Genomic DNA, 11,621 nt, shown 5'->3' with positions numbered 1-11,621 from the left:
AGGGTTGATTCATCAATCTTTTATCTTCCAGGCTCCATGGGGAGAGCCTGAAACTGTTGTGTCTGTACGTCAGGTTGGCAACTATTAGAGCTCAGAGAGAGAAACTTTCCTATACAGCTCTTCTGGCTGCTCACCAGTCCTGGGAGACATGGTGAGCCAAAACAACACTCAGAGTATACAACAGTTTGTATTCACAATCATCAAGTTTTCATATCCTTTGTGTACTGTCTGTCCATTCAGGCCACATGTTAACGGTCCACGTAGAGCAGAGCAGGCCTCCTTGTGGCTACATGGAAAAGCACAAGAGAAAGAGTATGACTTTGAGACAATAGAGCAGGTATTACAAATCAGACTGTGGACAGCAAACTCCTGTTATAATATTGCTCTCAGATTATATACATGATCTTTTTTAGTGGGTTAACATTACTTTTATAAGTAATAGAGCTACATTTTTGGTCCACTTATAGCAGTCAGTGCTGCAGCTGCTGGTGCTGACTCAAGAGGAGGAGAGGAAGCAACTTATCACATTAATACATGGAATCTCCATAAAGGATGTGCAGGCACCAGCATTCACAGTGCCTCCAAAATATGGTAATAAATAGTTTTATTTTTCCCAGCAGAATTTATTTAGAATTTACTTCTTTTTGATTTCCATCATTTCTCCACTTCATTATCTTCTTTCCTGTTTCCTCGACAGACAATCATCATCAAGTTCCTTTGAGGAATGGCTGTATTAAAAGGCTGCATCAAATTCATGCTTGGTTGCAGGCACACAGTGGTACTCAGAGCCCTCTACAGCAAACTAACCCTGAACCACAACCGATGGCCCAGCTCAAAGTGCAGGCCTACAGAGAATGGTCCCAACTTCTCCTGGAAGACTGTGCCCTGCTTCTTCTAACCCATCTAACAGAACTTCAGGAAGTCCAAGCTTCTGCTTTACTGCAAGCGATGATGGATGGGGTGAGTCGAGGCAATCACAACATACAAGTCAAAGCAAGAAAACCTACAAAAGGCTGTAATGTTAATAGTGGTGCATCTTGTCTCTTTGTTTAGAATGCACAGCTTCTCCAGGCTTTGCAGGATAAATATAAATCTGAATTTCAAGCTCAGTGCTTTAGCAACCTGCTCCACCTCCTGATCTCAGATGCTCCCCTTAGCTCAGGCTCTGTGTTAAATCCTTATCCAAACTTTACTGAAACCAGCAGCAGCAAGCAAATCATAGTTCAGTCCTCTTACACTGGACAGGCAGAAGTCCAAAACATGAGTGGGGGATCAGCTGAAGCTGAGACGGTTGATTCAAGCAAAAGCAGCAACGGTGTAGTGAATGAAGTCCAAAATGCGGATGGGACTTACAAACACGATTTCTGTTCAGGTATTAAAAACATTTAATAACTAATTATCCTAATAAAATAACATTTTCCTAAAACTGTGGGAATAATATGCTTTGAACTCCAACAGGTTGTGGAGCAGTCATGGAGGACCTGCCCTACTTGGAGATCCTGTGTGTGTCAGATGCTCGTGAGGGTCTTGCTGCAGATGGAGGAGCCAAAGAGGAAGCAGAGGGCAGTGAATTAAAGAGCCCCCAGAGCTGTGAGAAACAGGGCTCTTTAATCACCCTCGCCTGGAGCAAACCACCAGAGGATGACATAGACAGCGCAGCAGAGCCTGCAGATGGGTGTACAGGACAGATTCAGGATGGTGCAAGAAGTCTGAAGACGCAAGCACGGCCTACACAATGTGATGTGTCAGATCAAGAGAGAGGTGGAGAAGAGCTGAAACCTACTGGGTTGAAGTCTGGTACTCCAGATCACTGTGACACACAGTCTGCAAACCAGCAGTGCAGCACAGTAGAAGAGGTACTTCATAAGAGTGTAGCAGAACGTAATTCACTGTGACTGTCACTGAACTCATGTGTTCACTTTCTGAATTCTTATTAGCTGGCCTTCAGTAACAGACAAACAGCCGATCAACCAAATGAAGGAGAAGCTGTATTTGAATGTGGCTTACAAACACATGCTTTGGTGGCAGAGAGCAAGGAAGCCGCACAGCCACACCCTATGGCTGATTCCTCTGAAGCTAACCCACATGCAGACGACTTCTGCTATGGGACATGCAAGGACATAACTAATGCTGACAGGGTTGTGACTGAGGTGGAAACAGAGTCCAAGCAGTGGGACATGACAGACCCTGAACTTGATTGCTATAAGGAGCAGAAATACTGTCCAGAAGAAACAGTAAGAGTAGTCTTGACATATTCTGGTTAGATCGGTTCTCATTTAAAACATACAACCAGCTATTTTCCCACCATGTTCCAGGTAGACTATAGCCTGTCAGAGTGTAAGGCAAAGAAGGAAGCTTCTCTGATGGAGAGAGAACGAGTGAGCGAACCGGTGTCTGCAATGGAGAGAGAGAGGACAATGCGCAACCTAGTGGACATGCAAAGAAAAGTTGAACAAAGGCAACAGAGAGACAGAGAGAGGCAACTGCTCAGGGTGAGACAAGGTGTAGAGAGGGACACTGCATGCTCATGACTCAGAAATGAAAGCAGAATTGATGTTACATTGTTAGCATGTCTTTCAGGTTCAGGAGCGCCTGTCAATCATCCAGAACAGAAAGGCAGAGGAAGACCTGCTTGGCCTGAAACACACAGACAGGATAAAGCACCTTACTCAAGATCTACCACTGGTAACTACATATTGAGGAACTGTATACTTAAAAAAACCCCTCAAAAACAATGAATTAGCATGCTATCTTATCATCATATTGTCTACTTTTTAGGAAGATAAGAACAAGCAGAAGACTGTTGTGAAAGAGCGTCTGGAGCAACTCAGAAGAGAGCGCTCTTATGTCATGCAGTCTAAAAGAGATAGGTAAATGACACCCTCTTGAATCTGCCAGTCAACACCAAATTAATATTGACCGCATTTATTTCAACACTATTTTTTAATCCTTTAGAAATACCACAGGGTTTAAAGAACTCCTGGGTCCAGTTGCCCTCCAGAGCAGAGACACGGAGGATGCAGAAGACTGAGTCACAACACAGTCACAAAAATACCAACAAATGTACGCTTTTCTTATTTTGAATATATTGAGGCACCAATTGTCTAATGTGTTTAGGTTTAATGGTGCAGATTTTCTATCAGCAGTATTTCCTTTTGTTCGGGGTTGTAACAAAACTTATACAGAATGCTCAGAAACCAGTACAGGTTGTACATATGAAAACAGAACAGCTCAATGAACTTGCAGTCATTTATTGTACAGTTTAATCATAATCTCGACAACCATAAGCATCAACAATAATGTAATTTACCAATGACCCTTGTGTACAGACTATCCCGTGGGCTAAATTAAATACACAATGAGTCACAGAGGTGCGTGATAACAGTCTACAGTGGCTCCATTAACTTCTCTTCATCTGAACATAACATTTATTACCATTATGTAAGAAAAAAAGTTGTGGCTAAAGAAAGACACTGCTGTTGACTCTGAATGCACCTGTGGAGTAGGACTGTATTTATTTACAGGTATATGGGGGTGGGACTCTTATAACATGTTGAGGGACAAAGGTTTGGCTAACAAGAATAGGGAGATATGTATAACATAGAGGGTTTGGTGCAGGCTCAGTGGTTTTCCTGCAAGCCAGGAGAACTTCTCAGTCCTGGTGAGAATAAAACTGTCCATGTGGGGAAGATTCTCAGCAAATAAACATTTTTTTCTCCTTCCCTAACTTTATATAATATCCACTCGCACTGCAGTCCAATATAAAGCAGGAATACCTACCACCCTAATAAGCCGGAACATTCCACAGCAGCTCCCACACACTGAGCCACTGCATAACACACATACAAGTAGTATACAAGTTTGACCTCCACTCAAATGAACACAAAACTTCAAGTTCAGAGGTCTCAAACACACTAACCCCCCGCTTCAGACATGCAATTGTTTCCATTAATCAACTGAACTTGTCGGCTTCATGTCTGAACATTGATCGTCTCTCTTCAATAATGGCAAGACTGTGAATGTGCATGTGTCTTGAATCAGTAACGACTATAATTTGAAGAGTTGTATATGATGCTTTTTTCCTGATCCAGAAGAGAAATGTTTGTCCCTGGGTGGATGTGTTAGGGGAAGGGTACAGCTCTCCAAGGAGCACCATGCAGTACAAATACAGAACCTGCCCCTTTTTACACTATTGGAGAGAACTAAACATTCGAAAATTTACTTGTCTTCAATTAAAGAACCTTAACTAAAGTGCTATACATCTGCACAGCATAATTTTCTCACTTTAAAGATTAATGAATGTTATCTCTGTCTGAATGTCTGAAAAGGGGCTTATCATTCACACCTACATAGACAAAAACAGCTTACATATGAGAAAAAAACAAAACAAAAAACAAATGTGCCTGGCAGGCAGGTAACTTTAGTCAGGCCTTTAATATGTGTGTGTGGCAGCTAGGAACTGAACAGAACCAGCAAATCCCATTTTCAAAATATGACACGTATAATCAGGTTAGCGCTGATGGGAGCAGGGCACTTTAATAGTGGTGACACACTGAAATCGAAACACCTGTGGTGCCAGATGTTTATGTAATGTCTGGACCCTAGTTTTACACGGGCAAGCTCTTTAGCAAACGGCAGCATGCGCTTGTGTGTAAAAGATTTTAAACTATATTTTTTTACAAGACAGTCAACAAAAATTGAATTTTATACATTACCTTTCATTATAGGAAAGACGAGTCTAAACATTTAGGATGAAAACAAAGGGATCTAAATCATGTTAATTCAATAAACCTCTGAAAATGGGGCCACCTTCCTGCTGCTGGCTTTGAAGAGCACTACTGTTCATAAACATAAAATGATCATAACACATCCAGGATCACTGTCTTATGGGCACCATGGAGCTGAACGAAGGGGGGGGAATTTTGTGTGAGACTAAAAAACAAAAAACAAAAAAGAAATTATATATATATATATTCTCTTTTTCATGTGAGTCTTGAGAGGAGGAAAATGTATGAGTCGCAAATCTTGAATGGTGTTAGCAATGGGACTTTTGTGTTTTTATGCTTCTATGTGTGTGCAAGTCTGTAGTCTTTCTATTGGTGTGCGCACTGCACTCCTGGGCCATGATGACCGCCTTCCTCATCAGAACTATCATTGTAGGCCTCTCTCCTGGCTCCGCTTCCTGAACCTTGACTTCTGTCAAAATCTGTTAGGTCAACTTCCTCGGCATCTGCTGCAATAACGGGAGTCTCCGCACGGGCAGGCAGCAAGCACTCGAGTTCCTGAAAGAAGACAAACATCCATCACGACATTGTATTCACTCTAACATTTTGCGAGTTGTGATTTTTGTTTTCTCTATTGCAACTCACATTCAGCTTTTCAGGGTTAATCCAATTGTTTTCAGGGAACTGGACCTCAAACTTAATGTAAAGATCTCCCTTCTCAAATGGATTTCTGTACTGAGGCATCCCCTCTCCTTTCACCACTCGAATGCAGCCTGCCACAAACACACAAAGGAGAAACGGCACACAGATTCAACAACAATTGTACACTAGAGTGCGAGGTCTATGTGCTCTCCAACAGAGTCTAAATATAAGATGGATCTAGCCACAGTGATATCATCCACTGACATCATCTCTCGCACTGAGCATTATCACAGTTGCTGTGTTAGTGAGGTATTGATCCGACAGTGAAACCAGGGGACACAGTAAACTATAGGGAACCACAAGGTAGGCTTGCCCTAAACCATACTGTGATTTATGGTCCTTTCAAATCTGATAGGTAGGGGTGCAACGATACACAAAATTCACGGTTCGGTTCGATACTTTGGTGTCACGGTTCGATATTTTTTCGATACAAAAAAATGTTCATGCTTTTTTAATTTGTCATTTATTAAAATTATAAATATATATTTGAACTCAAACGTACAGTTTTTTAATTTAATGTTGCTGAAACAACAAAGGGATAAAATAATAAATCTGATCGAGAAATCACTCATCTTTGGAAAAGAGAGTTTATTACAGAGAAATGGCTCTTTCCAAAATAAAAGCTATACTATACGCTTCTTCTGGGCTATATTCTCAGCAGCATATTAAACATATCAGGTCCCCATAAGGAGAATCACGTGCTAACGGCTGTCTAAATGACTCGGGTAAAGTTTGTAGCATGTGTGCTTGTTGTTTTTGTCTGCTTCCACTTGTCTTTGCACTATGGTGATGTCGGCGTAAATGTGCAGTCATATTCATTTTGTTCCCACTAGTGCTGTCAGCGTTAAATTTGCAAAAAAGCAGCATATGCATCAAAATAAACTATTTCCAGCAGTGCAATATGAGTCCTAAGAATCCCAGAAACGACACAGAAAGTCATAAAGTAAAAGATAACTTTTAAAAAGAGCAGTATAGGCCCTGAGGCCCTGATCGCAAAAAAGACTACATTTCCGCGAAAATGACGTCACTTCCGGTTTCGGGCAGGTAATGGCGGAAATGCAAAAGTTCGCGCTGACGTCTATTCCAACGTAGGAAGTGTTTTGAACAGCTGATCAGATCGGTAAAGCGTGTTTCTGGAATATTATGTTTTTGTTCCTGCAAGCGCTTTTTATGCAGTTTTTGCAAAGCTTTATGTGGAAGGAAACCGTGACCTAGGACACGCTGATGGCATCAGATGTAAGTACAACTCCTCCGGTTTCATATGCAAAAAAAATTTTTGCGCTAGCTTATGTGGTTGCAGTGCTACTGGGATTTAAAAATAGTTACGCATAACAGAGCGTTCCCGCTCCGATCGGCTCTAAAGGGTTAATCTGAAATGACGTTAACGCCACAACACGGCAAATCTCCGTTAATGAGCAAACTGCGCTAACGCAGTAGTTCCCACCCATGTAATTGAGCATTGCGTGGCACATCCGACATACTGTTTTACTTTTGTCCATGACGCGCTTGCCTTCAGGGTCATACTTCACATGAAGACCAAAATAGTTCCAAAGGCCAGATCTGAATGAGGGTGGGGGAGGTTCAATTTGCCATGTTGTAACGAGCTTAGCTTCTGTCTTGCTAGCTTGCGCTGCACTCAGTGGATCTGCGCTCGACAGTGCAGCCTAGGCGGAGTAGTCGAACGCAGATCCACTGAGCTGTCAACACAGACAGCATTGTCAGAAGAAAAGTTGATAAAATAAATTAAAAATTTTGCATTGTTCGATACATATGCGTACCAAACGGAAAGCACTGTATCGAACAGTTCAATATCGATACGAGTATCGTTGCACCCCTACTGATAGGGTCTAATATTTTCACATTTAAAATTTTTTAAAAATAATGAATGGTTAAAAGTAAGATTTGAAACTAGAGACACCAAAAGAAAACCCAAAACAAAACAACTTTATCACAAATTTCATAGCTCAACTTCGCTAATTGGTTGATTTCCTAATATAAACAGGCTTCTTTTTGGGAACAAGTGACGTCGCCCCCTGCTGCCCATTAGACAAAATTAGTTATACTATACATCAGCATTTCGACTTTTCTGACATGGAAGCTACATCTATCTTTTATATACAGCCTGTGGTTTCCATATTTATTCTGAACCTGGAATTTATAATATAATATAATATAAACTATGGTGCAAGTTGTCAAAATTGTCATGCAAACGATATTTTAAGACTTAGATTATACATGTGTCTGTGCTTATCATACATGCTAATGCCACAGTTTTAACTCAAATGCAGTTTTATAGTTACATGTTTATTTAGAAAACTAGTGTTAGATTTTACATTGTTAAGTTTGAAATGTCCCAAAAAAGTATATGTATTCTCAACAACTTGAAACAATGACAGCTTTTTCACAAGACAGTTAATTATATAGCACAACCTTGAGAAATTACCAGAAAATTCTACAACACCAAGGTGACTTGTTAAAACAATCTAATTTTGTTTTCAATTTGGTTCACATTAGATGTTTATATTCTCTCTTTTATGCTGTCCTAAAAATAAATGCTGGCACCAACACTTGCAGTAAAACATAAGTATTCATCCAATAAATTTCCTTCTGTCCAACCAAAAAAGAAAGAATGTCATAACAGAAAAAATAAATTAAAGTAAAGGGAAGATGTTTACCTGGCTCAATGACCTTTCCAGGTGGGTATTTAACAAGCAACTGACGTCCGTCGAGGTGTGTGACTGTGAACTGGAAGCCGCACAGAGCCTCAACCAGGCCGATACGATGAACCATGTGAAGATCGCTGCCATCACGGCGGAAATCCTATTTGAGATATAAAACCCATATTTGTTGCTTAGGTTCATTACATCAAATCGCTTGGATAAATGTAGACTTTATTCATTATCCAAGTTATTCTATTATTAAAAACAGTTTTGTAATCAATAGGAGCTGTCTGTTTTGGGGTACCTCATGTTCTTTCTCTTGCAGCACCAGAACTATATCTCCTGGTTCCATGCCTGGTGCTTGGTCAGCTTCTCCAGTGAATGTGATCTTCTGTCCATGTCTCATGCCTTTGTCCACGTGAACTTCAAGAACCTTAGTCTCCTTACAGACTTTATGACCCTCACACTTTCTGCAGCGGTCCTTTTCATTTATCACTTCACCTGGACAACAACCACACACACAGAATAGAAGACCTCAGAGAGCTGTTTTGCTGCAGTTTGTACATTAACTTTGTTTTTAATGTCAGTTTGCAGGTGTGTGGGGATACATTACCCTCCCCATTGCAATCTGTGCAGACTGACTGCATCTGCTGAACCATTCCTGGGGCCAGCTGTCTAATCATGATTCTCATGCCCCGTCCTCTGCATGCTACACACTTCTGCACAGCTCCTGCCTTACCACCCTGACTAAAAGCCAACAGTAAAGTATCAGCATTATTATCCATTTAGAGCAACTGCAAATCATTCATCAGACAGCCTTAAAACTACAAATCAATATAATTTTAACAAAAAGGAAACTCACCCATTACAGGCACTACACAGCACATTCTTACTGAGCTGCAGTTTTGTGGTTTTACCATTGTACAAGTCTTCAAGAGAAACCCTGTAACAACACGATTTGTAAGTACACATACTGCATTACATATGCACCATCCACTGAAGCATCCATCAAACAACAACACTTACTTCAGCGGGTGTACCATATCATCTCCTCTCCTCCTGCCTCCATTGCGTCCTCTTCCTTGTCCCCCCATGAACCCAAACAGTCCTCCACCAAAAATGTGAGAGAAGATATCCTCCATGCCAGGTCCTCCTCCTCCTCCCTCCCGTAAGCCTTGCTCTCCATAGCGGTCATAAAGCTCCTTTTTTTCTGGGTTTGTCAATACCTCATATGCAAAACTTATCTCTTTAAACTGGAAAATGAACAAAGCACAATCAGACAGGTTGAACTGGTGCATGAAGAAAATAAATTCAGTGCACCTCAACAACAGTTCCCTTTTACAAAGCACAAAGGACTTAAAAGAGGCTTTAAGATTTGAGTCATAGAGAAATAAATATATTTTTAAAAAGCATTCTTCTCTAGTGGAAAGCCTGTGTCACATTTTGTACTCTAATCTGTGCCTAGGAGTAATCCTCAAAGCACTGGGCTATGTGATCATTATAAATGGAGGCGACATCATTTCTGCATGCCCAATTGTTGATCAACTGAGCATCCTTTGGTGCTGTTGCTAACACTACTGTTTTGGTGCATCATACCTTGTCTCCAGCTTCAGGGTTCTTGTCAGGGTGGTACTCTTTGGCCAATTTGCGGTAGGCCTGTAATAAACCAAAAAAAATAAAAAATATCAGCGTGAAGAAAGCTGGGTCACAGACCTAAGCTCATGTGCCTGTAGCAAGACGCTTCAATTAGCTTGCTGTCTAAAACAACAGGATATAGTCAAGATCATGGTTGCATGTAACATGTCAGAAACTCAACAACACTGCTTCCAAATAGTCAGCTTTTGACTTGCCAGCGTTATTTTGAATCCCGATAGACGGAAATACAAGGTCTTTATTACGAGACAAAAATAAGATGAATACACAAGCTGTATAAGTTGTGTTATGTCGGGTTTTGCAGAGGACGCAGCAGTTGTCAAATATGAGCCATTAGCATCTGCTTGATGTTTGAATGGATTTTAAAGGGAATAACGCCTGGACGTTGGCTAATGTAGCTGCACGAATGGTGGCATGAACGTTAGCTTGTGACCATCACACACGTTGTTTATAGCGTTGCCTACCATCAATACTGATAAGCATGATCAAGTATTACACTGGGGTTGGCAGTTTATTAAGCTAAGTGTCTCGTTTAGCGAGTGTTGTTTCGTTACTGAGTTGGTGGGGACTATTTGCTGGAATTTAGCATTAGTAGCCGGCAAGCTATCACACTCGTGTTTACCAGTGTTATCTCTGTTTTCAAAGAGACTAACTTCATCCTTATCACGTATTTAGAAACACTTATAAGCAATCATTTAATGCCAATGTGTCGCTTAAATTATGTTTAAAAGTCCGGTGATGTATCCCGCTGTTATCCAGCTCATTTTACTGGCTAAGCTAGCTAAACATCCATTAGCTTGTTTGTAGGCCACATTTGCTCTGGTGACCTCTCTTCCTCTTTTTTCAATTTTGTTTGAACTCCAAAACATTCATTTCACTGTAGCATTTACGTACCTTTTTAAGTTCATTTTCAGACGCAGACGGCGAAACTCCGAGGATGTCGTACAATTTAGTATCCACAACGCCCGACATGACGCTAACCGGCAACTACAGAGAGACCTTCTCCGGAGGAGGTTCAGCTGTGCGACGATACGCGGATCTACCGGCTGGGACTGTCCGGACTTTTGCCAGAAGCAGCACAGACAAACACCCCATGACAAAAAGATGCTGAAACATGGCACATACTTATTATTCCAAAACAAATACATTTTCGTTTAATTTGTATGATATACGTGTAATTAATGACTGATTTTGTGTGTGTTTACAAAAAAAAAAAACAAAAACATTAGGGATTGTGTTAATCTGTTACAAAACATTGTTTAAAGCATGAAAGTCACACTTTCCACATTGGTAATCTGGTTAAAAATATGTCCCAGAAGATACATTTTCCGGACTTATTATATGTTATGGTTATTTTCTTTTAGAACTTTGAGTGTACCATAATACCACCACGCTCAACAGCTCTAAGCCTTGCAGTCTTTATTTAAGCTGAGCCTATCCTTAATAGCTGTTAGGCTGACACAACATAAATGTAATTTTAACAAGATCACTGATCAAATATCAGTCAGTGTGAAGATTTTCCATCCTTTCATGCATTTTCTTCTGCTTTTACTAGACTTAAATCTTAATAACTACAAGTGGCTCTAAGCCTGATAACGTTTTCTTCTTCTTCTTTTAAAAAAGAAGCCAGTAAACAAACAACGAAAGTCCAGACTATATATACAAGAAACCACGAGCAAAAAGAACTTATGGAGCATACTGCACAAAGGAACCGAAAACATGAGCTTTGGCACAGGAATGACTACCTGCACAACACAAGAAGGAAACCATAACACATGCTGACCAAGTACTCTTGCATTTGACACAATGCAGACTATCCCTCTCCTTTCTTCTGTATATTTATCTCATTCTATATGCACACATAAACCAGTCCATGCAATGG

General features: G+C 40.6%; 1 protein-coding gene across 1 annotated transcript; it reads right to left on the bottom strand.

The window, feature by feature from the left end:
- Positions 1-3,235: 3,235 nt before the first annotated feature.
- dnaja2b (DnaJ heat shock protein family (Hsp40) member A2b) lies at positions 3,236-10,805 on the bottom strand. Its single transcript, XM_026176074.1, has 9 exons — positions 10,634-10,805; positions 9,683-9,742; positions 9,113-9,339; positions 8,949-9,029; positions 8,700-8,833; positions 8,391-8,587; positions 8,102-8,246; positions 5,370-5,497; positions 3,236-5,282 (listed from the first exon to the last, which is right to left on the bottom strand). The coding sequence occupies exons 1-9, from the start codon at positions 10,709-10,711 to the stop codon at positions 5,094-5,096; spliced, it is 1,239 nt and encodes a 412-aa protein (XP_026031859.1). The 5' UTR covers positions 10,712-10,805; the 3' UTR covers positions 3,236-5,093.
- Positions 10,806-11,621: the final 816 nt, after the last annotated feature.

This window comes from Astatotilapia calliptera, chromosome 7 (assembly GCF_900246225.1).
Source record: "Astatotilapia calliptera chromosome 7, fAstCal1.2, whole genome shotgun sequence".
NCBI classification, from domain to species: domain Eukaryota; kingdom Metazoa; phylum Chordata; class Actinopteri; order Cichliformes; family Cichlidae; genus Astatotilapia; species Astatotilapia calliptera.
This window is presented reverse-complemented; position numbering and strand designations above follow the sequence as displayed.